Raw genomic sequence first — 27,000 nt, 5'->3', positions numbered from 1 at the left:
AACCATTGCCTTTACAAGACTTTACCCAAAATTTCCCATGCTGATATAACTGATAAGAAATAGCCGAAAGAAGCTTCCAAGTAATTGGCGACCCTTTTCTTAAAATAGCTTCATTGCCCATTTTTCAACATTGACAGATCCCATAGGTAAAGATTAGGTAGGTATACTTAAAATGAAAAGAGTTAAGCGCGTTTTCTCCATTTATTTTCTCAATATATTTAACACTCCCCCGGTAATACCCGGTTATTATTATTTAACGCGCTTTAGTTTAATTCCAAATTACATAAATGTTGTACCGCCCTTCGAATTAATTGTTCATTTTTTGTTTTCACCACGCACATTCTATTCCGACCGTCGCGACCATCGATCACTTCGCGTATTACACCAATTTTCCACATATGTCGTGGTAACTTATCTTCTTGGATTAACACAACATCACCAATTTTAAATTGAACATCGTTCTTTGCTAATTTTGAATGGTGCGCGGATTTTAGTTCCATCATATAATCGTGCCGCCAACGCTTCCATGTTTTATTTAGAACATTTTCCCGATATTTTAACCGTTTTGTTAATTCCATACGCGTAGTTGGTACGTTTTTATTTTCCAATTTTAAAGGTGGCAAAGAATTTAACCTTTGCCCTATTAGGAATTCAGCCGGTGAAAGCGGGGTAGGCTCTTCCGGATCATTGTAAATATATGTTATAGGCCTGCTATTTATCAAGGCCTCAACCTCCAAAATAGAGGTTTCTAATTCCGTATAGTTGAAATTAGCCTGACCTAAGATTTTTCTTAATGCAGTTTTGGTGGTGCGAACAAGTCGCTCCCACCACCCTCCATGCCAGGGTGCCCTTTCAACGATAAACTTCCATTGAATTCCCTTATTACCAAAAAATTCCTGTAGCTCCCGCTCTTTAAGATTTCTCCAGATATTGCACAAATCAGTGTTGGCTTTTTTGAATGTTTTCGCGTTATCAGTATATATGACTGATGGTAACCCCCTCCGCGAAATTATCCTTCTCAGGGCTAAGATGAATTCATCCGTGCTAAGGGAAGGGACCAACTCCAAATGGACCGCCCGGGTAACCGCACATGTTGCCAAACAAATGTATACCTTTTTATTGTTAAGGTTTCCGTCTTTCACAAACAAAGGTCCCGCAAAATCTATTCCCATTTTCGCGAACGGTGGGGATTCATCTATCCTATCTGACGGCAAGGATGCCGTTGGCCTATCCGCTTGTTTCACTGTAGTTTTTCTACATTTTATGCAATTTTTAACCACTTTCCTTGCCAATTGCTTGTTTGCGGGAATCCAATACCTTTCCCTGTTTTGAGTTATAGTATCATTGATACCTCCATGCAATACCTGCTCGTGACTCCTCATCATTAATAGCTTAGAAAAATGAAGATTTTTACTGAGAATAATGGGGTGCTTCTCTTCGAAACGTAAATTAGAACTCTCGATCCTCCCCCCAACACAAATAATTCCGTCTATTAACATCGGACTTAACTGAGCGATTTTAGAGGAATGCTCAATTTCTTCCCCCTTTTTTAAGGATCTTAGCTCCTCTTCATATTCCTCCGATTGAATGTCTCTTACCCAAGTCAATTCCGCGTGCAACATTTCCACCGCGCTAATTGGCCCTATCTTTTTATTTCTATTAATGAATCGGAATACGTACGCAGTAATGCGCAAAATCTTATCTAACGAATTGTGCCTGTTCAAATCCAATATGTGTTGAATGCCAATTTTTTGCTTAACACTAACCCCAAGAATTAATTTTCGCCTTTCGTAGGAAACCACTTCCAGATTTGTTTCTGGAATTGATTTAGGCCAGTATTCTTCAGTTTGTTTCAACCATTTTGGGCCCGACCACCAAAGTTCGCTTTTTAACAGGTCCTGCGCTGCCATACCCCTTGTTGGAAGATCAGCCGGGTTTTCAGTCCCCGGACAATGACCCCATACTCCCCCTTTCGTTAAATTTTGAATCTCTTGAACCCTGTTGGAGACGAAAGGTTTCCAACTCTTAGCCGCGCTCGTTATCCACCCCAGTGCGATGGTTGAGTCTGTCCAGAAAAATAGGCGATCCAATTTATCTTGAAATGTTTCCCTAATATAATTCGTTAATCTCGCCCCTATTAAACATCCCATCAACTCCAGTCTAGGAATTGTTTGACTTTGATCCTTGTCATTTCCTGAATTTTTTATCGGCGCAATCCTAGTTTTAGAGACCACCAACGCCGCCCCCACCTGATTGTTCTCCGTTTCATATTTGACGTAGACTGCTGCCGCGTACCCTTTCAGACTAGAATCGCAAAAACAGTGCAATTCTAATCGTTTTAATTTTCCATCAGTTTCCCAAAAGTAATTTCTGGCAATTTTGACATCGTTCAGAACGGGCAATTCCGAACACCAACTCAAGAATTGTTCGCTTATATCGGCTGGGGTTTCGGAGTCCCACCCGATTTTTTCTCTTTGCAGCCACAGCTTTTGAAATAGCATTTTACCCCTAATCACAAAGGGTGAAATGAGACCCATTGGATCGAAGATCTGAGAGATCAAGCTTAACATATGACGTTTAGTGTTTTTAACTTCCTTGCTATAGGAAATTATGCTGTTCAGGTCATACTTGAAACAGTCTGATAGCGGTTCCCATTTAATACCCAAGACTTTGGTCTCTTTTTGCATGATCCCCTTTTCAAACAAGCCTCCCTCGTATTCATTCCACTTCGATATCAATTCTTGACTGTTGGAACCCCACTTTCTAAATTTCATACCCGCCCTTTGCATGGTTTCTGCCGCGCCTACCGATATCTCGAATGCCTCGTCTACTTCGTCCGCTCCAGTCCCCAGGTCGTCGACGTACAAATCTTGATCTAATCTCTCTTTGACTCTTTTGTCCACCCCGTCGCTCACCTTTAGATGATGCTTTATTGTGCATGCTAGCAAGAACGGACTACTCTTTACGCCGAAAGGTACCCGCGTTAGTCTCATGGTTGTAAAGTCCGAATGACTAATTTCCCCGTCCTTTTCTCGCACCCATAAGAATCTGGTGGAATCCTTTTCTTGATCATCCAATTTAATTTGAAGGAAAGCCTTCTCTATATCCGCTACCATTGCAATTTTGTGCTTCCTAAACCTCAATAGGAGGAGAAGAAGATCCGGATATAGATTGGGCCCCTGTGCTAAACAATCGTTAAGTGATGGAGCATTGTAGGCGTGTGAGCTCGCGTCATAAACAACCCTTAATTTTGTGGTTTCCACATTTTCCCTAACCACCCCTTGATGTGGAAGATAGTATGTCCCAGGTTTTGATGCGCCTAATTCATTTTTAGGGACCTCCTCAATGACGCCGTTTTCCAATTGATCTGCTATGATACCCTTGTATTCCTCATAAAATTTGGGTTTACCTTCAAATTTTCTAATTAACCCTTGCATTCTTTTTGACGCAACCGCATTTTCTAATTAACCCTTGCATTCTTTTTGACGCAACCGCGAAATTGTCAGGTAGGGTTTCTTTTGTCACCAACCAGGGGAAATTAACGCAGTACCTACCATCTTCCATTTTAACTGTGTCAAAAAAGTTGTTTAGCGTCACCTCATCCGAGATGTCCAGACTTTCCTTTTCAGTTATGCCCAAACTTTCTAAGTTCCAAAAATTTTCCAAGGTTTGGTGCACCTGTTTTTGACCTACTCTAACCAACATTGTTTTTACGGATTTACCTGTTCCGTTTCCACCCCGTTTGACTACCATATCTGTTGGCCCCTGAATAGTCCAACCCAGCTTAGTTTGTTGGGCCATTAAATTTGAAGACAATCTTTCAAAATTTTCTATGGCTACATCCCAATAGTGATCAGCGCCAATCAAAAGATCACATTGCGTGTTTGAGTTTTCGATACTTTTGGTATCTTCCGCCATTTTTAATCCCTTTGATTCCATTATTATTTCTAAATCACGCAATGAGTTAGCACTGCCAACCGCCTCGTAGCAGATGAACGGTAACTCTATAGCCACTATGTCTGAAAACTCGTTTTTATTGTCTCTATTTTCAAGCCTTAATTTTACCATTTTTGCTTTAGTCTCTCTGGGCTCTTCGTTCCCACAACTAAATATTTGTAGGTTTTGTTCGCCAACAATTGGAAGCCCTAACTTTCTGGACAACTCCTCTCTTATAAAAGTCGCCTCGCTCCCCCCATCCAAGAAACATCGTATTTTCGCCCCCTGCTGCGAATGTGTCGGGTTCTTTAGAATACCAACCGCAGTTTGCAGTAAGACTTTTCTATCCCCCACGCTACCAACCCTTGCCGCTGCCGAATTGACTTGGACAATTTCTTTAGCGTGTGTATTTTTATTTTCATCGTTTTCCGACCCATTCTCGACGTTTTTAGAATTCACCTCATTTTTGTGGCATATCGCGTAATTATGCCGCCTGTGGCACCCTTTACAGCTTTTAAACTTGGACCTACAATGTTTAACCCCGTGTCCTGAGCGAAGGCAAATATAGCACCTAAATGTTTCCGCGAGAATTTCCCTTTTTCTTTCCAATGAATGATTATTGCAGTTTACTGACTTATGAGTGTCAGCGTTACAAAAAGCGCAGAACATAACTTCCGGATTATTACTGACCTTTGCTGTGAAAGCCCTTGCCGTAACGTTATGCTTGTTTCTATCCGAATTAACACTAACTCGAGGTTTTTCATCCTCTTTTTTACCTTGCTTAGTTTTGCACGCGCTTTTCCCCGGCCCGGCACCCAGAAATTCAGCCATTTCCCTACTTTCAATTTGATCTCGGATGAAATCAACCAGTTCCTGAATATCCCAATTAACATTATTAGCCGAAGACCTATATTTTATGCAATAATCTGTCCTAATCTCGCTCGGCAGACTCGCCATAATGGCAGGACAAACAATGGAAGCTTTGTCTTTCACGTTAAACCCTAGAATTTCGAGACTCCTTAAACTAATTTCACATGTGTCTAACAAGTTACGCAATGATCTCAGATTACCCACATCTTCCACAGGCTCAAGATTGTATAATTTCTTCATATGATAATTAACACTATATCCCGATTTTTCGAACCTTCTTTTTAACAACCTAACAGCCTCATCGTACGACGCGCCTGATTGTGTCAAGCCATCTATTGTTTGAAGCGCGTCGCCTACTAGATACGAGGAAAGGTAAATAAACTTTTCTACCTTTGATAACCGTTGGTTAGAACCTACTGTAGCTTCGAAACGTCCCCAAAAATTGTTCCAATTTTCATATGTTCCGTCATAGGTTGGGATAATCAACTGTGGCAGTCTGACTTCCTGTTGATACGCGACGTTCGCGTTTGATGGTACCGCGGTCGGACTGACGATTGTTGAAAACGATCCACACGCTGACCCTGCTGGTGTCCTTGTAGCCTTCTTAATCCTCCTAGTTAAGGATTGTTTCGTATCCAGTAGCCTTTCTTTATAGGCGATAGCGTCTGCTGTTTCTTTTTCCATTTCCGCTTCGTCCTCAATGAGGGCTTCCACCTTTGCGCCGATTTGAGTTAGATCATCCTCCTTTTGATTTAAAGCCTCCAATGCATCCTCCAAATCTTCTACCTCCGTTTCTGGTATTGCTAATAAAGCTTCCGCCGACTTAATTCGGTTTGTTGCTGCCGTTCGAATGCTCTTCCTCGCTGATTTCACGAGTTTAAAAGCCGCCGCCTTTTTGGCGTTTTGTCCATTGCTACTGGCGTGAGTAGCATTACCCGTGCCGCTTGCACTCGTTGAGTTTTCGTCATTATCCATTTTAAAGCCAAGGATTACCGATTATTTAAAGTCAATCCCGGGTTTCGTACACCATGTTATAACTCTGGGAGAGCCGTTGAATTTTTGCTCTAACTCTCGGACTGAAACAAGAGCTAGTTTGCGTTTGCATTGACTATTCCAAGTCCTTTACTTCAAAACAGAGTCCAAATTTCTATCTTTCAAGAAATTGCAAGTGCATAACGACAACAAAAAGAAATACTTTATTTTCCAAAATGACCTTTTGGGTCCGTCCAGGAGAAAGTTTCAAACAGTTCTGATTTTACAAGAAGCTCGCTCGCCTTTCAGGTGAGGGCTTTACAATAGGCAATAGTTTCTGGCGCCATGTAGACGGAAACCATTGCCTTTACAAGACTTTACCCAAAATTTCCCATGCTGATATAACTGATAAGAAATAGCCGAAAGAAGCTTCCAAGTAATTGGCGACCCTTTTCTTAAAATAGCTTCATTGCCCATTTTTCAACATTGACAGATCCCATAGGTAAAGATTTTAAAGGTATACTTAAAATGAAAAGAGTTAAGCGCGTTTTTTCCATTTATTTTCTCAATATATTTAACAAGCCTTTCAAAAGTCAGTGTTGTTAATGCTAGCTGACGCCAATACAAAGTTAGATGTACTAAGCAAGCTAGTTCAAGCTCTAACTGGCTCCAGTCGCCAGCAAACTGATTCGGACGAATTCCAAATTGATGGCTTTCCTAATTTACCTTTAAAATCAGTTGAAGACCTTGAGCGCCTAGAAGAACTTTTAGAATCTGCTGACATTAGGATTAAAACTGTAAGTTTTTAAGTGTATTTCACACTAAAGCATATTTTTACCCCATGTGGGTCATAACTGGTTCGAGGTGCTATTGTAAATATTTCATTCCATGAATTTTTGACCAATAAGTTTGCATCATTTGGTGGAAAGAAAGTAGCGCAGTGTTGCCGTACAATTCTCACAAGAGTTTTTCCCATAATCTAATTCTCAAATTTAACTGGATTGGAGCAAACGGAAAAAATGCTTTCCAGAATCTCAACACGAAAAGAGTTATCATTGGTAACATATATATAATCAAAAGTTTGATTGAATATTTTATCACGCGTCATGTTAATCGTTTATTAAATAGGCGCTGTGTTAAAAAACATAAAGAACAGTAAGGAACTGGAGGTCGAAGATGTGATTAAAAAATGGATAAGAAGGTCTGGTGACAGAGATGGTGATCGGGCTAGGAGGGATAAAGGTGCCACAGAACGTAAAGCTCAGGCAGCTGATAATGAAGATGAATATGAATAAAGACATCAAAATTAAACAAAGCCAAAATAAAAATTCGATTGTGCGGTTTTCAATAATGTGTATTTTTTAATGTAGTTCTTAAATATATTAACACTGAAAAGGGAATTGATGGGTCAGGGGCGGCGAAGGCGACGGGTCAGGGGCGGCGAAGGCGACGGGTCAGGGACGGCGAAGGCGACGGTTCAGGGGCGGCGAAGGCGACGGGTCAGGGGCGGCGAAGGCGACGGGTCAGGGGCGGCGAAGGCGACGGTTCAGGGACGGCGAAGGCGACGGGTCAGGGGCGGCGAAGGCGACGGGTCAGGGGCGGCGAAGGCGACGGGTCAGGGGCGGCGAAGGCGACGGGTCAGGGGCGGCGAAGGCGACGGGTCAGGGGCGGCGAAGGCGACGGGTCAGGGGCGGCAAAGGCGACGGGTCAGGGGCGGCGAAGGCGACGGGTCAAGGGCGGTAAAAGGTCGGATAACAGGCCGAAAAGGTAACGGTTAAGAGATGGCAAGGTTACCGTTTTTGTTGTGGGGTTTTAGCCATCCCCAACACAAAAACGCATTGTGGGCCAAGTAGGACATTTCGACTCCAAAAAGGGTGGTGGACCGACACTGTTGGCCAACTCATGCCCAACGGTTGCCGGCCCAACACTTATGTGCTACTAGGGGATTATCTCTTTCCAATTCTTGTTGAACGTATTCGGGATTTTCCCGCCTTTGTTGTCTACTCTGATTATCTCTTTGCAATTCTTGTTGAACGTAATCAGGATTTTCACGTCTTTTCTTTCTAGTTAAATTATTCCTTTGCAATTCAGATGTAGCAATTTCAAGATATTTACGTTTCTCACCAATTTTAATTGCATTAGTTGTCTTAGGCATATTGCTACATGATACTGAATCTGAGGTTTTAGCCATTTCCAATAGTCGTAGCTTTTTCAACGCATAAGCTTCCCGTCTTCGTGCATCTTCTCTTTCTCGAAACTCTGGGTTTTGGCGGAGCCGCTTCATTCTTTCACTTGGACTTTCTTTTGAATTTTGATCCCTTTTTGATATCAATATAGTCAAACACTTTAATTTGGGGATATTACGGGTCACGGCCGTCTTTCTGCATACTACGGGTCACAGCCCTCTTTCTGGATACTACGGGTCACAGCCCTCTTTCTGGATACTACGGGTCACAGCCCTCTTTCTGGATACTACGGGTCACAGCCCTCTTTCTGGATACTACGGGTCACAGCCCTCTTTCTGGATACTACGGGTCACAGCCCTCTTTCTGTATACTACGGGTCACAGCCCTCTTTCTGGATACTGCCACGGGTCACAGCCCTCTTTCTGAATACTGCCACGGGTCACAGCCCTCTTTCTGGATACTACGGGTCACAGCCCTCTTTCTGAATACTGCCACAGGTCACAGCCCTCTTTCTGAATACTGCCACGGGTCACAGCCCTCTTTCTGGATACTACGGGTCACAGCCCTCTTTCTGGATACTACGGGTCACAGCCCTCTTTCTGTATACTACGGGTCACAGCCCTCTTTCTGGATACTGCCACGGGTCACAGCCCTCTTTCTGGATACTGCCACGGGTCACAGCCCTCTTTCTGGATACTACGGGTCACAGCCCTCTTTCTGAATACTGCCACGGGTCACAGCCCTCTTTCTGGATACTACGGGTCACAGCCCTCTTTCTGAATACTGCCACGGGTCACAGCCCTCTTTCTGAATACTGCCACGGGTCACAGCCCTCTTTCTGAATACTGCCACGGGTCACAGCCCTCTTTCTGAATACTGCCACGGGTCACAGCCCTCTTTCTGAATACTGCCACGGGTCACAGCCCTTTTTCTGAATACTGCCACGGGTCACAGCCCTCTTTCTGAATACTGCCACGGGTCACAGCCCTCTTTCTGAATACTGCCACGGGTCACAGCCCTCTTTCTGAATACTGCCACGGGTCACAGCCCTTTTTCTGAATACTGCCACGGGTCACAGCCCTCTTTCTGAATACTGCCACGGGTCACAGCCCTCTTTCTGAATACTGCCACGGGTCACAGCCCTCTTTCTGAATACTGCTACGGGACAAAATAGGCCTAATAATGTTAAATGGTTTGATATTTACATAAGTAGTACTAATGATCATGCAAAACAACAAATCTACAAAAGCTTATTTCTATATCTTCGATCAGAAGTTGATCTAACTCTAGCCAAATGAAACTGTCATATCTAGATAAATTAAAATGAAACAAAATGGGAAAAAAGTGAACTTAATTGAAATGAACAAAGCAAAACGTAGCTCTCCACGGACCACCGCCGAAGACAGAAGCTTAGAACGGAAAACGAAATAAACACGAACTAGAAAACCAGGCATCGGCAGCGTTGCCAGATTTGAAAATCCATATTATGGTATTCTTTTTTTTCTTCTTCTTCTTTTTCCTACTACCCACACTTAGAGCGTATAGCCATGAGGCTTTGTGCTCCAGGAAGAATTGATGGAATGTGAGACCCAGTCTGGGAAATAGCACACTTCCTCTGGTCCAAAACCAGTTTATTAATTGCTCGGACTAGTTTTTTAATTCGAAAAGTGGGGCTTACTGGTCCTTGGGACCAGTTTATTAATTGCAAATCTATAGGAGAACAAAGGCTGGGACCATTACGGAGACGAGTTTATTATTTAGGTCCCTAGGGGATCACTGGTCCCAAGGACCAGTTTAAAAAATATCCTTATTTCCCAGACTGGTGAGACCCTACGCGGGGGCCGCTAGGTCGTATGTGTGTAAACAGGGAAGGAAATGAGGTTTACTTGGGAGGTGACGGAAGGTGGAAATGGGGTAAGTCACCTCCGGCGGACACGGGAAAGTCGGCACCTATAGGGTAGGATTGCCGACATGTGTCGTATTCCCTCAAACTTTGCCGCGCAGAAGCTTGGTTTACAGGAGTGCGCCACACTCTGGCTTATGGTATTCTTGCTCCAAAATTATTCAATTCTTGCAAAAAATTATGGTACGGCCTAAATCGCCATCTACGGCCCTTCACGATAGTTTTAGCGACCTTTTTTTAGAGAGACCAATTTACCAAGGTAGTTTTACCAAGTTTTACCGTCGAAAGTCTGTGCAACCTAAGACTACCTTTCGGCGTTGGAAGATGGTTATTCATGTTGGCCATGCGCTATTAATTACACCAAGCATGGAAAATAATACATGGCACCAATAGCACGTACAGTATAAGATCATAGTTCAAATTTTCAAGGGAAATTCAAACGTGAAGCCATTCAAGCCAAATGTAAAGTCAGCTTACAAAGTTACATTATTTACATATATCAGAAATGCTTTAGCTAAGCTGTTATGTATTCCTGCTAATATGAAGTAGAAATATATTTAAATATAAATGTAAGAAAGTTATTTTGAAATAGAAATATATTTAAATATAAATGTAAGAAAGTTATTTTGAAATAGAAATATATTTAAATATAAATGTAAGAAAGTTATTTTGAAATAGAAATATATTTAAATATAAATGTAAGAAAGTTATTTTGAAATAGAAATATATTTAAATATAAATGTAAGAAAGTTATTTTGAAATAGAAATATATTTAAATATAAATGTAAGAAAGTTATTTATTCATTTAATAAACAGAAAGTTTAGTTTAAACAATTTTTTTAATGAGACTAATTTTAAGGGCCAAAAATAAACTGTGACATAACCCACTTGATTATTAACTTTTAATCTTAAAGGGAGGGTAAGCCCATTATGTAGGGGCTGAGTCTTTAGTAAGCTCTCTCTTGCATTTTGATGGATAAGGAACTTTCGATAATATCACGACAGAGTTTTTACTTTTCTATTAAACTAAGACTAATTTATAAATTTTCAAAAACGCAAATTAAGGCTATTAATTTGCTATTTTTTCATTTAATAAGACTAAATTATAAATAATTACCTTTACCGTTAACTTGTTACCATAAGATACATAAACATTTTATGAAAATAATAGGAGAAAATGTTTTAACTTTTAGATACGCAAATAGAAACTGACAATAAAATGTAGTACGAGAGTTCAATGAGACTAAATGATATTTAAAGTTTTACGACAAAAAAATATGTGTCATATTCCTAATTTATTAATAATCCACTTGATTATTAATTTTTAGCCTTATTAAGGAACTTTACCGTTAATTTGTTACCATTAGATACATGAACATTTTATGAAAATAAGGGGAGAAAATTCTACAGGGCCGGTAGGCCCTTGTAGATATGACTTGATACTCTTTTGTAACGTTAAATCAAAATTCACATGCTTTTACCAATTTTCCTATGGAGATTAACATGGGGTTTTTCGTGATATTTAACCACCTCTAACTGAAAAACTAGAGCGAAGTTACTTTTCGGAATACTCTTAATTTAACAATTAAGTATTCAGGGTGTGCGATCGGCTAGTCTAATCAGAAACAATTAAGTCTAAGTATGTTAATTTTAGTTAATTACAGAAGTACTTGTTTCGACCATCGTGATTGGACATAATAATAATGCTAGAGCTCTTCGAAAACTCAAAATAACCAAGTATCTATGGTGTAGTGGTTATCACGTCCGCTTTACACTCGGAAGGTCCCAGGTTCGAGCCCTGGTAGATACATGACTTGACTATCGTTATTGGACACAATAATAAGCTAGATCTCTTCGAAAACTCAGAATAACCAAGTATTCATTGTGTAGTGGTTATCACGTCCGTTTTACACGCGGAAGGTCCCGGGTTCGAGCCCTGGTAGATACATGTTTTGACCATCGTGATTGGACATAATAATAAGCTAGATCTCTTAGGAATCTCAGTATTACCAGGTATGTGTAGTGTAGTGGTAATCTCGTCCGCCTAACACGCGGAAGGTGCAACGTTTGGGCCCTGCTAGATACATGTTTTGACCATCGTAATTGGACATAATAATAAGCGGTAAAGAAAACATAATTACTCAAAATTTAATTACATGAAGACTGAAGCGACAGATATTATATAAAAACGTCTTGGTTTGGACCAAGGCCGAAAAAACAAACGATATGTGTGAGGTTTATCAATTGACTGAAGTTTCAGATATTGAAATTTTTTCTAGTTATTTTTATACACTCAATCCTTAATCAATATTTAATTCAATCAACTGATTTTACTGTTAATCGACCTAGTCCCTCTAAATTAATTGAAAAAATTACATATCTACGCTTTTTCAAGAACAATTACATTTTCCGAAAACATTTTATCATGAAATTAATTATTTTGAAGGGATTTCGTGTCGATACTCACTAACTTGTGAGCATCTTGACCGACATAGTTTTAATTGTTGCTGGCTTGACAAATTTTCAAGTTTGCACCAAAAGAAGTTTAAATCTGTTTTAAGTTGTTGATAAGACTGTCGTTTAGAGTGAATGTCGTCTACTTAAGACAAAGCAACAAAGTTTATCCTGTGTGGTAAAGGGTAAAGATCACATAAACAGAAATACTTCTCAGACTTGTTATATTCATTTCCCGCGGAAATAATATGGTTAAACAAATCATTCATTACTAGTTATGCCAAGAAGGTCACATTTAACTCCGACACCCCCTCCCTTCCTCTATTTTCCCAATATATGGCATTTTATAATCACCAGTGGTTTCAGTGTATGGGTCATCTGAGCCGTCGCAACACACTCAGCCAATATTACCATAGACTGAGTTATGACCAAGAAATTCTTAAGTACGGAAAAGGAAGTTCCAGTGCAACTTTACCATCAAAGAGGCGACAATAGAAATGTAGCATTTCGATATACGAAATTAAATGTATAAATTCGCGCAACACCCTTGTTTGGCATCCACGATCAAATATTTACATTTTCCATTCGAGTTATGCCAAAGTTCGCTTGCTTGTTTTAGACATCCAGTAGAACATTTCAAATATTCAATACTGTATCCTCAACATGATAAATTAATTTCACGATAGAATGTTTTCGGAAAATGTAATTGTTCTTGAAAAAGCGTAGATATGTAATTTTTTCAATTAATTTAGAGGGACTAGGTCGATTAACAGTATAGAAACTGACATTAAAATTAAAATGTAGTACGAGAGTTCAATGAGACTAAATGATATTTAAATTTTTACGACAAAAATGTGTCAATTACTAATTTTTTAATAATCCACTGGATTATTAATTTTTAGCCTTATCAAGGAACTTTACCATTAATTTGTTACCATAGGATTCATGAAAATTTTATGAAAATAAGGGGAGAAAATAAATGTTTTAGAAAATAGAAACTGTCATTAAAATATAGTACGAAAGTTCAATGAGTCCAAATGATATCTAAACTTTTACGACAAAAAAATATGTCATATTCCTAATTTATTAATAATCCACTTGATTATTAATTTTTAGCCTTATTAAGGAACTTTAGACTGTGTCTTGTCCTCTGTCATTCTTTTCAATTCTGTCTTTCTCCAAATAGTTTTTAATGAGACTACTTGATTTTTATTTTTTAAATTTTAAGGGCAAAAAGTAAAATGTGACATATGACTAATTAATAATCCCACTTGATTATTAACTTTTAATCTTAATGAGGAACTATTCACAATGTCATGATAGAATTTTTACTTTTCTATAAAACTAAGATTAAATAAAAATTAAATTTTCAAAAACACTAATTAAGGCTATAAATAATAATTTATAGTATTAATTTGGTTTTTTTCAGGGGAAAAAATAAATGTTTTAGAAACTGACATTAAAATGTAGTACGAGAAGAATAAAGAAACCACTGAAAGCCCTTTGTTCAAGGAACTTTACATCCCAAAAAGAAAATCTTTTAAGGTTCTACTTTTAGTACAAGCACGCGTACTAGATATGACTAGTAAAAAATTGTACTCTCTTGGGTTGAAAGAATGTGTAATTAATGGTGTACATTAAAAAAAAGGCCTAGGAAATGAGTTACCAGGAAGCATGGGATATACCATAGAAGAAGCTTTTAAATGCCAACAATTAGCTTTGTAATGGCCAGGTTTTTTGCAAAAATGGAAAATAACGTTAAAATTTTTAATTTTTCCTTCACCAGTGGTGACAGTTGGTTTTTCTTGAGCTGGCTAATCTTCTGGGTTTTTTTGACGTTGAGAAGATTTCTTTCGATAGTAAGAAGAACGATTATTGTCAGAGCAACTGCTTTTGGACGTGTTATCAGAAAAACTACTTTTTTGAAAATCATTAGAACAAGTTCTCGACCTCTTGTGAGATATACGTGAACTTTAGACAGAATCAGGAGATTCTCTCCTACTTTTGCGAATTTTATGAGACCTTCGTGGATCACCTGTTTTGATTTTTTTTTTCATATTCTCTTGAATGACTTCTATCCCTCCTTTTGTGAAAATCTCTCGAATTACTTCTTTCGTTCTTTTTTCGAGGGCTTGTCAAATATTTTCTGCTCCTTTTACGACCTTCTTGTGAGTCACCTCTTCCATGGTGGATACTTCTTTTCCGACTTTTTTGAGATACATCATATCTTCTTTAATCAGATTTTTTAGCACTGCCAGGTCTGTCCGAGCTCTGTGAACTTCTTTCACTATATTCACTTGAACTAAAACTTCTTTCGTAAGAGTTATAACTCCTTGGAGAACGGCTTCTGCGAGAACTTGAAGAACGATTTTTAATGCCCAATTTGGGAGATTGGTCATTTTTGAGGGATCCAGAAGCAAATGTGTGAATTTTGCGAGAACTCAATCCATCTGAATTTTTCTTTTTGACTATTTCTTTTTCTAGCGAAAAATTAACATTTTCTTCAGATGAGAATTGTGAAACATCACCACGAGAAATGGAAAATGACATTTTTCCAAAATCAGCAATGGCATAAAGTTCATTCAAGGAAGTCTGATTCAAATACAGAGCTATTTTCTTATCTTTGATGACATGCAATGTTTGAATATTAATTTTGTCGGATCGATACTTTAATGTTAATGTAATAACCAACTGTTTTACTGATTGTTTTTTACTTTTTCATCGTGTTCTTTAACTATTAACCCATAGTCTTGACACGCCTGACGACTTATCATTGGTGTTGGAAGAGCTGTATTTATATAAACTAATATATTTCTTCCGTCTAATAACGCGAACTGCCATGGCCTTTGAGCAAGGGCTGCTCCACCATTGTCAGTTTCACCATCCATGGTTTCACCATGTTTAAACTATCTTTCAGGAGTGTTGGAACTCATTTGGTCAAAACCTTAAGAATAGATGTAGATTATATAATAAAAACGTTATTTACTGGAAATACAAAAAACATCTCCTTGTTAATCTTACCCAAGTTTTCGAAAGCTAGTTTCAACACAAACGCAACGGCGCCAATGAATTATAGGTAGACAAAGAACAGTTATGCCAGATCAAGTTGTCGAAAACGCGCAAAAAAATTCTCCGGGTCAGGGTAGGAAATAAGACAGGTTTACAAGTCCGAAACCAGTTTATTAATTTCTCGGACCAGTTTATTTATTCCAAAACCTGGGATCACTTTATTAATTTACGTTTTTGAAAAAAATAGACGGTGGGACCAGTTTATAAATTCGGGGTTCCTTATTAGAATTTTTCTAGCTCAACACATTTTCTACCAAGTCTACTCCTATGTAGTTAGTACTCCTTCGCTACAGCTTCCCTACAAAAGTTTTTTAGTCTATACATAGTTTACAGGAATGGAGGATTCTTACCATTAACACAAGGAGACCCAGCGACTTAGAGTGTAAAATCGTCTGCTATTTTACACTCTAAGTTGCCTGGTATCCTTGTGCAAATTGTATGAATCCTCCTTGCGTGTAAACTATGTATTGACTATTGATCTTGACTAGCGTAATATCCTAGAATGAGTCTCTTGTAGTAGACAGTCTAGACCATAGCCAGTACTAGTTGTCAGTAGTCGTATTAGGCACATTACAGAATTTTGATCTGGCCACTGAGAGCGAGAGAAGATATTGCCACTGAATTTATGTAAAATGCTATAAGGATAGTTCAGAAAAGGATTAAGAACTTTAAATATCATTAGACATGTTGATTGATATTTAGTGGCAACTAGTTGAAAAATTGTGATAAGAAATAAAAGTTAACTGTTTAATTTTGATACTAGTTTTTCCTACAGTAAAAAATTCAAAATCAATTAGAATTTTCAGCTTCTTTACTTTTGTGTCTATACGTGGTTTTTATTTTCACCATTTTAGAAATTTAATTTATAGTGGGGCCGGTAAAATAATAATTAATGCGAGGGTCACTGGTCCCAAGGACCAGTTTAATAATTCCAACATGAGAGGTCGCTGGTCCCGAGTACCATTAACAAAATTCACCTTATATCCAACCCTGCTCCGGGTGGTATAAACTTCCCTGAACGACCGTTTACCCACAGCCCACTCGATTGGGCTGTGGTTCACCCGAATGTTTCAAAAGGGTGTATATCTGTTATACGGCATCTATAAACCTGTAAACCTGTAAACCGAATACCGAGATCAAGATTCAAGCCTAACAGCACAGCCGTGGCGTGAGCAGCGGAGCGCGTGATCGAGTGGGCTGTGCTAACAGCAAACGTTTAATAGGATTAAACTAGGAGCAGGCTGACTGGGACCCTAATATGATCCGGTGGATCTTAGGGAATTGGGAACAGGAGATGAAACTATGGAGGAAGGCCAACCTGCATTCAGATGCCCCCAAACTAATTTTTTTTTTTTTTTTTTACGCTGAGCTCCTTTGGGAGCCGCCCTGTTTCAAAAAGCATCTATAAACCTGTGAACCAGTAAACGTGCTTTCGGGGAAGTGGGACTGGCCCGGCCCAATACGGGGGTGAGGGACGTTGAGGCTTGAGGGTAGTGTTCATCAAAACAGTAATGAAAATAACCAAAACATACTGCCCTATAACTTTTTTCACAAGTCCACCTTGGAGCAAATCCTAGCAATAATAACGAGCCCTGGCCTGGCCGTGAATTTTGAGCCTCTGCGGCAATTTTCCGGGAAATTCAAACGTGAAACTTTATGTAAATGTGCTTCCATACAAAATACAAATATCAGAAATATTCCTCCTAATATCAAGAGAAAATCTAATATGAAATAGAAATAAATTTCCATGTAATTGTAATTGTCAGAAAGTTGTTAATCATTTAATGAACAGAAACGTTTTCGAACACAACGTAAAAAAACTAAAAATACAGTTTTTTTATGAGACTTAATTATTAATAACCCACTTGATTATTAATTTACACAACGTAAAAAAAAACTAAATACAGTTTTTAACGAGACTTTTAAAGCAAAAATAAAATGTCAGTACTAATTGATATTTAAACTTTTACACCAAAAAATAAATTCTGTGTTATGACTAATTATTAATAATAATAATCCTTTGATTATTAATTTTTCTTTTTAGCCTTACTACGGAACTTTATATTTCATCTTAAACAGAAAAATGACTAAATAAAAATTATGTTTAAACTTATAGAACAAAAAATATGACTAATTATACTATGGAACTTTAGATTTCACCTTAAACAGAAAAATTACCAATTGATATTTAAACTTTTAGAACAAAAAGTTTAAATATATGATTGGTTTAAACTCAACGTAAAAACAGTTTTTTAATGAGACTTCTAAGGCAAAAAATAAATGACTTATATAACCCACTTGATTATTAATTAACACAACGTAAAAAAACTAAATTAATTTTCTTTTCTACCCTCCGTTTGTGGCAAAAAAAGGAAATGTCATAAGACTATTTAAGGAACTTTAGATTCTACCCTCCGTTTAAGGCAAAAAAAGGAAATGTCATAAGACTAATTAAGGAACTTTAGATTCCGTCTTGTCCTCTGTCATTCTTTTCAATACTGTCTTTTTCCGAAACTTTGTTCTCAACTAAATTTTCATTCTGCACTTCATGTTCCTCTGACATCAAAATACTTTTTGACGGTGATAACAGGGAATCAGGTATGCTAGATATCAGTGTGTCTGTTTCATCATCGTCAGCAAATTCAGTTTCACAATCACTGCTGAATTTGATTCTTTTTGGAGTGGCAAAATTTGGTGATTTTGAGGATACTGGGCTTAACTGAGTATACTTTTTAGAAGGGTTTTCATCAGATTCAATCTTTTTAGCCGAGGCGGTATCACTTAGAGTTATCACTACTGGGACTGGGGTTTCTTTCACTGAAGATTTTACGTAACCAACAGCCCTTGCATTTGAGAATGGTGGAAACATACGTTTTGTAGACTTTCTAAATAATGTGGAAGAGACAATACAGGTTTTACTGAGGTCGGAATAACTTAAAGAGATAATGAAATAGATAAAACAAGTTATTTTTAATTATGAGCGTTAAAATATGCTTATCAAAATTTCTATTTAATTTAAGAAATACTCTTTTAATCAATAAAATAACTGGTTATTCTATTTATCCCTTTAATGTGAAATGAGAACACCTTACGATTCATAACACATATTGAGAACCATTCCACGCGTCACTGAATACGCAATAAAATTGCGAGCTATGTCTTTCCTTGCACGAAATGCATCGTATAGGTGAAAGATAGCAGCAGAGGCGTCATCAAACGCGATCAAAGTACCTATTTGTCTCATGACTCGAATGAGTACTTCGGGTGGCACATCATTTATATATGAAAAGGCACATATCTTAAAAATTTGGTCAGTTGATTCAGAATGTGTCAGGAAAAGAAGCCGTTTTATTTCCTCTGGCCAAAATGCTCTTGGTTTTTTTTACGTAATATTCCATTTCCAGCAATGGATTTTTATGGAGAGGGCTTTGAGAAGGTGAAGTCATTTTCTGAAATTCACCAGAAGCAAACTACACTGTTAGAAAAAAGGGTGTTTTGCAGGTGCGCTGAAACACCTCAAGTTACATTTTCGCACCATTTAGGGTGATTTCACACCGAGAGGGTATTTAACGAATTAAAAGGTGTTTATGAAAACCGTGGTCTAAGAAATATTTTATGGAGTGTTTATAAACACCATTTTTCTAGAATGGGACTATTTCGGAACGGGTTGAAAAGTACTAGTACAATTTTTTCGGGTAGAGGGCTATAAACTTGATCGAACTCTTATTTCGTCTCTCCCTACTTTGTCCAATAAACCATTTCGATGTAACTAATAGCGTTTTCCATAGGTGTCGCCCGAGAACGCTCCGAGATCGCTTTGTATTTTCTTGTAACGTCATCGCTCTAGCTCGCAGGACCTGATCTAGTTGCTCCCACTAATAGCGTTTTCCTTTGGGTCCTCGCGGAGCGCTCCCATGGAGGAATAAAACTAGGAGATCCTATTCTTCAAGAACAGTCTTTGGGAGCGCTCCGCGAGGACCCAAAGGAAAACGCTTTGAAAGACGAAAGGTTTTCCAGAGCGGTTTTGTGACGTCATCAGGCGCTCGATTTTGGTCTTCCGAGTGACGTATGTCACGGAGAGGTTCTGTAACGATCGTGTGTGTCTGTGTCTGTTGTTACACCCACGTGACCGCGTTCGCAGTTTCCATATCGGAGCAAACGGGTTCGCCATTTCCGAACTGCTTTCACAGTCACGGAAATGGCTCCTCTACTTGAGTTCTCACACCACCATCTTCTGGTCTTTGTCCATCCCACACGGACACCAGTCTGTACTTACTGGCTTCTAATCACCACCATCTTTCGGTCTTCGTCCATCCCACATGGACACCAGTCTGTACATACTAGCTTCTAATCACCACCATCTTTTGGTCATTGTCCATCCCACATGGACACCGCTCTGTACATACTGGCTTCTAATCACCACCATCTTCTGGTCTTTGTTTTTGTCCATTCCACTTGGACACCAGTCTGTACATACTGGCTTCTAACACCACCATCTTCTGGTCATTGTCCATCCCACATGGACACCAGTCTGTACACACTGTCTTCTAACACCACCATCTTCTGGTCTTTGTTTTTGTCCATCCCACATGGACACCAGTCTGTACACCTGGCTTCTAACACCACCATCTTCTGGTCTTTGTTTTTGTCCATCCCACATGGACACCAGTCTGTACACCTGGCTTCTACACCACCATCTTCTGGTCTTTGTTTTTGTCCATCCCACATGGACACCAGTCTGCACACCTGGCTTCTACTCCATCGTCATCGTTATCGTTGGGTTTAAGACATTCGCGGCGATCAGCCATTGTTACGAGAAACGTCTAGCCTCCCTAGGGTGGGTTGTCCACAATGGATTTTCGCAATTGCGGTTGTTCTTGCTTTTAGCTGTAGTTCGACACCCTTATATACTACCTTTTTGAGTAAGGCAAAGCAACTGGCGTATGCTTCATTTCAAACGCCAATATTAGTCAAGTCTCTCAAGAATGTTTAATTGTTCTTTTTTAAAACGATGTAACGTTCAATAAGGCGAATAACTAACGAAGAAAATATTAAATATTAATTATATTTATTTTAATAATTAAGATAATCTTGTTTCTCAATTCAAAATTAATACGGAAAGAGTTAAAAATCAGTCTATGTTTTTGTCTGTGTGTGTCCGTCCGTTGTTACAGTAGTGCGCTGCGTTAGAAGTTCGTTTTGTTTTGATGTGTAAAGAAATCCTACAGAACCATAATATTCCCTTTATCCTTAATATAAAGTGAATATGTGGAAATATTTTACGTAATTATGATGCATTTAGTACTTTTGTAGCTTTAAAGCTCTATTTCATTTTGATATTCCAAAGATGTTTTTTAATATTATTATTTAAAATGGATGTTTATATATTACTTAAGCTATACTACATCTGTTTATAGCATAATCCTTTCGAAAGTGAATACAAGAACAACGCTACTATGTTGGTCAAATGAACTTATATTGGTCACTAGGCCTAATTAACCAAAAAGTAAACGCTTGGGTTTGGTTTTCGTTTATGTAATGCAGAGACATTAACGGTTCAGAGTGAGCCGAAAGTTAAATACACTTTTAAATAATTAGGCTTAGATTATATAATTATGGTGGAAATCTGGGCCGCGTTCAGCAGAGCCCAGCGCTGTTAGCAGTGTCCTACATAACGGGATTTTGTTTTTGAATTTTGACGTCACGGTGGTTAGCGCTGAGCTAGTGCGGTCTTCAAAGAAAATAGTCGGCTTTTTGGATAACGTGACGTAAAACGCGTAGTTCTCAGCTTGGCGAAAAAACCATGGAGGAATTAATACAAATAGCTCTATGGGACTATAGCTATTTAATTGGCGTGAAACCAGTTAGTTGATCACGCGAGAATTTTAAGAGATATGTTAGTTTCTAATTTTAATTATAAAAGTTGTTATCTATCTCTATAAATATGTTATCATACAACTTTTGTTAAGCCTTGGTACCTTGCACGCTTTATTGCGCTAGCGTCATTTATAAAACGCCGAACAATACTGGACTCGTATGAAGCCAATATAGAGGCTAGATTTTTTACTTCACCGAGTGATGATTGTTTTGGAAACGTGCTGTTCTCGACGTATCCATCTGTCTGTGTGTTTGTGTGTCTGTCTGCCTGTTGTTACACCCCAGGGGATCGCGTTCGTAGTTTCCTAGTCTGAATAAAAGGGTTCTCATTTCCGGATCGTATTCATAGTTGACGGATATCCGAAAAACTGTACTGACCACTATTCTATTAACTGTCATCACCAATCTAACTACACCATTTTAAGGTCTTTCAGACACTCGCGAAAGATGCATGCTCTAGGAAAAACGTCTCTTAAAACGATACAACTAGAAGAATAATATGTAACTTCAGATAAAAATAATTCTTATCATATAATTTTAATAAATTATTTGAGAAAAACCTCTCTTAACTGAAAAATCTGTAGTCAAAGTTTATAAAGGACGAGTAACGAAGATTGGGTATAAAGTTGATTGACTGGATACATTTAATAGTTTGTATAAAGCGAGATATTGAGACTTTACTCCACTGTAGCATGAAATTCTTTCCAAAGTTAATATAGGATGAGTATTGATATCGACGATACGGTAAACGGTATTGCGAGATATCTATGGCGAAAATATCACAGATATACGCTTAAGGTGCTTGGAGGAAAGTATTTTGCTATAGAGTCCACTAACGTAATAACTATGGCTTTTTGGAATTGAGTTTTATTGAAAAGATTATAACAATAAGTGAGTTAGGCGATCTGATCATAAATAATTGATACGGAGAAAAGCGTTTACATGTTAAATTCTAATAAAAAATAATAGTGGCAATATTCCAGATGAATGTCTGCTACAAAAAAATGATTTAGATATTTTTTACAAAGCTTAAATTACAAAATATTACGCTAAAAGTTAGACTTAAAGCAAGTGCATTTTATAATAGAAAATATTTTTAACTTAACCGAACGTAGAGTACGACCCTTTTTTCCTACATAATTTTTTTTCGGACAATTTTGGCGATTGAATACATTTGTCGGTTAAAATCTTACTAAGATTATTCACTCTCAAAAAATGTCATCTAAAATGGTTTTATTGTTTAAACGAATAAACTTCCGAATAGTTTTCGATTATTTGTAGTTAATCGTATTTTTCGGAAAATACCAACCAAAAAACCCCGAGCCCTACATACCGAAGGTAGAACCCATCACTAACACCACGTGCTATCTCCTTAAAAAAAAACATAGATACACCTTGACCTTTGTCCCTCCATTTTTTTAAACATCGTGTTTTCACTTTTTTAAGGCTTATGCGATAAAAAAACGCGTGTTGGATTTTTACGAGTTAGCCACAATGAATGTTAGCCGCGTAGGCTACTAGTTTCGAGTATTCGCCTTTCGTTGTTTTTCGAGCCATTTTAGTAACGGCGCGGTAGCCCTGAGTAAAGAAGCGAAAATCTAGAAATTCAGCGGCCGGAGCGTATTTTTAAAAAGTAAGTTATGCTTTTATTTTTTTCTAATTAAGACGTAAAATGAAGCACTTTTCAGTATTCACGGAGGAAATTCCTGTGCTTTACCGAGAGGAAAACTTCTTTTTGGATAGGAAAGGTAGTACGAGAAGATTATCTAATTTTTTCGCGGAAAATGTGACCGTTTTAGAATTGTTTTCGTATTTAAATATTAGGCGTGAGAAAACATTTAAAAATATTGTTTTTTTTAATCCAACTAAAAAAAGATTATCAGCTAATTTGATATAAAAATTTTAAAAATTTCCAAAGTTAAAGTGTAAAGCCTAACGCAATTTTTTTAAAAAAGATGGGCGTGTTTTAATTTTAATTTGCGCTAACTTTTTATTCCCTATCGCCGGAAGTTAGGCTTATCTCGGGATTCGTAGAGAGGTGTAACGGGAAGAAATTCGTCTGTCGTCTGCTACAAAGGCCAAAATATGTACTGTAGCGGACGACACACGATTTTTTTCACGTTACTCCCCTTATCGATTTCCGAGATAAGTCTAACTTCCGGCGATAACGAATAAGGTGAATTACAGAAAACAGGTTCTTTCAGAACCTAAAAAAAGCGCTCTCAGTTGAAAGATATGGTGATGTCGCTGTCGCTAATCCACCTTATTCCCTTTCGCCGGAAGTTAGGCTTAGCTCGGGATTCATGGGGGGGTGAGTAACGGGAAGAAATTGGTCTGTCGTCCTCTACAGTACATATTTTTGACTTTTGTAGCAGACGACAGACGAATTTCTTCCCGTTACTCACCCCCCCCCCATGAATCCCGAGCTAAGCCTAACTTCCGGCGAAAGGGAATAAGGTGGATTGTTTAGAGCGAGGTAAACATTTCGGTTTTCCTTTAAAAAGTAGTGGTAGAGGTAAAAATTTAGGTTGCCCTTTAAAGAAGTGGTGGTAAACATTTCGGTTTTCCTTTAAAAAAGTAGTGGTAGAGGTAAAAATTTAGGTTTCCCTTTAAAGAAGTAGTGGTAAACATTTAGGTTTTCCCTTAAAAAAGTAGTGTTATAGGCTTAGCAAGTCCAACTTCAGAAACCTTGAAAATTTTCACAAAATTGAAGAATAGATGTTGGTAAGATTTCTTAATGATTTTGATAGTCTTTTATCAGTCTAAAACAATTAAAAATAGTTGTCTGGCCAGTGGCCACTTCATTATCCCTATAAATATTCGGGGAAATTTACTCCAGCAGCAGCACTCAAGTCAAAGGTACGCCTACCGACTACGCCGAGTGACATGCCTTTAGTGTTATGTAACGCTTAGTCTATGCTCAATCAATGGAAGGTGGGGATAATATTTCTAATTTTATTTAATCCCGCAAGGGTGAATAGTTAAGTGAACTGCCCCCATCCCCGTGATTTAGTAAAGTGTCATTATATTTGTAGAGCCGATGTTAATATCTACGATCATGTTTTTTATAGGATAACTATGTACCAGTGCTCGATTTGTAGTGTGAAAAGGGTTACCTTAGGAAAATTGTTAGGCCACATCAGAAGCCTCCATATTCACGATCCACATTTAAAAATTAGATGCTTCATTGAAAATTGTTCCAATTGCTTTAAGAACTTCAACTCGTATCGAAGCCATTTACAGCGAAAACATAAAGCACACCTACGGAAGAAAGATTCAGACGAATCATTACAAATCCCAGAATATCACGACAATAACGTCGTTGATGATGTTGATGATGCAGTTGACACTGCAAATGATACTGAGACTGATCCTCCAGCTACTTGCGAAGAGAAATTAAGCAAAGTTCAAACCAACTTAGCTCTCATGATGCTTAAAATCAGAGAAAAATACATGCTCCCACGTTCAATAGCTTCAAATATATCTAATGACATAGCCGCGGTTATTGAGAATTTAGACGATTTGTACAGATCAACATTATGTAATGGCACTGCGCAGGAAATATTTAGAACAGATACAATAACGGAAATTGTGAAAAGCGAGTATAGGCTTAACCAATTTTGCAAAACGAAGTTAAATTTGATACTGCCAACTGAATTTATCTTGGGTGAAAGTGTTAGGAACGGTAAAACATACAAAGATAGCTTTCAGTATGTGGGTATATTGGAGGTTTTGAAGAGAATTTTATCTTTTGATGATGTTTGGGAGGAAATGATGCGATACACGAAGCCGGGTTCAAGAAACAGTCAAATATTATCAGACTTTAATGATGGTGAATTTTTTAACCGTAAGCCAGCTTATAATTCTCAAGAAATGTTTTTAAGGTTACATTTCTACACTGATGAAGTTGAATTGGTAAATCCTCTCGGTTCAAAAAGAGGTAAACATAAAATTTGCGTATTCTACTTCATTATTGGCAATTTACCCCCTAGATTTAGATGTAAGTTGAATTATATTTATTTATCCATAGTAGTTCGTTATGTTTTTGTTAAAAAATATGGTTATTCAATAATTCTGAAACCCCTTCTTAGAGATATTAAGACGTTACAAACAGAAGGGATTTACATTGAAAAGAGAGGGGTGAATGTTAAAGGAACAATTTTTACTGTATCGGGGGACAACCTTTCCTCGCATGCGCTTAGCGGGTTTATGCAATCGTTTTGCAATGGTAGAATATGCCGCCAGTGTATGGCTTTAAGAAAAGACATAGATAACAAATTTGACGAATCCGATTTCGTCTTACGAGATGAAAACGTCCATAGGTATCACGTCGATGCTGTAAAAGCTAATCCAGCTAATTCAGCCGTATATGGAGTGAAAGGTGAATCTCCTTTCTTAGAAATCCCAAACTTTTTGGTGACTGAAAGTTTTCCACCCGATATCATGCACGATATTTATGAAGGGGTTGTGCCATTAGTTTTGAAGATAGTTTTGAATAACCTAGTTCTAGATAAATTGCTCAGTGTCGATAAGATTAATGAGATATTACTTAATTTTCCTTACGGGTGTCTGGAACAAGTAAACAAACCCGGTTCCATTTCACGAGGAATGATCTTAGAAAACAAACATTTTTCTGGGTCGGCAGCTCAAAAATGTTGTCTTTTCTATATGTTTGCCTTTCTATTTGGTGGATATGTTCCTTTGGACCATAAATATTGGCAGTTGTACTTGAGTCTGAGGGAAATTATTGATATCATCGTGGCACCTGTAATTGATAAAGCTTGGCTACCGTATTTGTCTGAACAAACTACGATGTTTTACGCGCAACTCAAAGAATTATCCCCTGATAGCTTTACGCCAAAAGTACACTACATTTTACATTACCCTAGATTAATTTTAAATTTTGGGCCACTGAGGAGATTTAGTTGCATTCGGTTCGAAGCGAAGCATCAGTATTTGAAAAACCTGGCTTCTGCTTGTAGAAATTTCATAAATGTTCCAAGAACTGTTGCCGAAAGGCACCAGTATGCGCAGTGCCACGATTTTAGTACTGAAGAAGGGTTGGTCTTAGATAATGAGGAAATTGGTTGCAAAACTATCTTGTTTAATTCTCTTCCCAGTGGTTTGAAGACTAAAATTCAAAATTTTAGTTTTCTTCGTTTTAACCCCGAAACTGATGTAATATGCAAAGCTTCGCAGTTAAAAGTTAATTCTGTAACATACAAAGCAGGAACATTTTTAACAATTGCATTCACTCACGGGGAAGATATTCCGGTTTTCATGAAAGTGACACACCTCTTGAAAATAAACTTAGCTTGGCTTATTTGTGGAAAAGTATACGGGGCAGAGAGCTTTTCATACCATACGTATTCGTATGAAATAATTGACGATCAGAAGTGGGAAATAATTTTTCCAGGCCAGGAAAAAGATTATTCATCATTGAATGCATACAAGATCAATAATAAGCTTTGCATCAGCCCTCGATACAAACTGTGTTGCACTTCACGAGGTTCGACCTTAATTTAGTTATTAATATTACATTTATAAATTAGCTTTCATATCATATTTAGAAAATGCGTAGCTATTACGTCACCTTTCAAGAGTTCCGGAAAGAAGTGGTGGTTGAAGAGCCCTATACTTACGACAATTTGAAAAGTTCGATCAAAAGGTTATTCAAAACAGACGTGCGACTTATACAGTCCTTTTCGAAAAAGTGGAACGATTGGATTGACC

At 38.0% G+C, this 27,000-nt stretch overlaps 2 protein-coding genes and 1 non-coding gene across 3 annotated transcripts; 2 read left to right on the top strand and 1 right to left on the bottom strand.

Annotated features, from left to right (window-relative positions):
- Nucleotides 1-263: 263 nt before the first annotated feature.
- On the bottom strand, nucleotides 264-5,781 carry LOC149685927 (uncharacterized). Its single transcript, XM_089871076.1, has 3 exons — nucleotides 3,723-5,781; nucleotides 3,555-3,644; nucleotides 264-3,460 (listed from the first exon to the last, which is right to left on the bottom strand). The coding sequence occupies exons 1-3, from the start codon at nucleotides 5,779-5,781 to the stop codon at nucleotides 264-266; spliced, it is 5,346 nt and encodes a 1,781-aa protein (XP_089727202.1).
- Nucleotides 5,782-11,604: 5,823 nt separating this feature from the next.
- Nucleotides 11,605-11,677, top strand: TRNAV-UAC (transfer RNA valine (anticodon UAC)). The gene has a single exon. It is a non-coding gene; the product is annotated as a tRNA-Val (tRNA).
- Nucleotides 11,678-24,345: 12,668 nt separating this feature from the next.
- LOC149685925 (uncharacterized) lies at nucleotides 24,346-26,793 on the top strand. The gene has a single exon (XM_089871075.1). The coding sequence runs from the start codon at nucleotides 24,346-24,348 to the stop codon at nucleotides 26,791-26,793; it is 2,448 nt and encodes an 815-aa protein (XP_089727201.1).
- Nucleotides 26,794-27,000: the final 207 nt, after the last annotated feature.

This window comes from Phalangium opilio, unplaced genomic scaffold, assembly GCF_054372755.1.
Source record: "Phalangium opilio isolate 3A_F unplaced genomic scaffold, DU_Popi_V2 ptg000032l_1, whole genome shotgun sequence".
NCBI classification, from domain to species: domain Eukaryota; kingdom Metazoa; phylum Arthropoda; class Arachnida; order Opiliones; family Phalangiidae; genus Phalangium; species Phalangium opilio.
Note: the sequence above shows the minus strand (reverse complement) of the source record. Positions and strands in the feature narration are given on the sequence as shown.

Coding starts and splice junctions, on each gene's coding strand:
- LOC149685927 (XM_089871076.1), bottom strand. CDS start 5,781: ATGGATAATGACGAAAACTCAACGAGTGCAAGCGGCACGGGTAATGCT. Junction 3,645..3,722: donor ACGGGGTGGAAACGGAACAG/GTAAATCCGTAA, acceptor TTTGGAACTTAG/AAAGTTTGGGCATAACTGAA. Junction 3,461..3,554: donor CACAGTTAAAATGGAAGATG/GTAGGTACTGCG, acceptor AGGGTTAATTAG/AAAATGCGGTTGCGTCAAAA.
- LOC149685925 (XM_089871075.1), top strand. CDS start 24,346: ATGTACCAGTGCTCGATTTGTAGTGTGAAAAGGGTTACCTTAGGAAAA.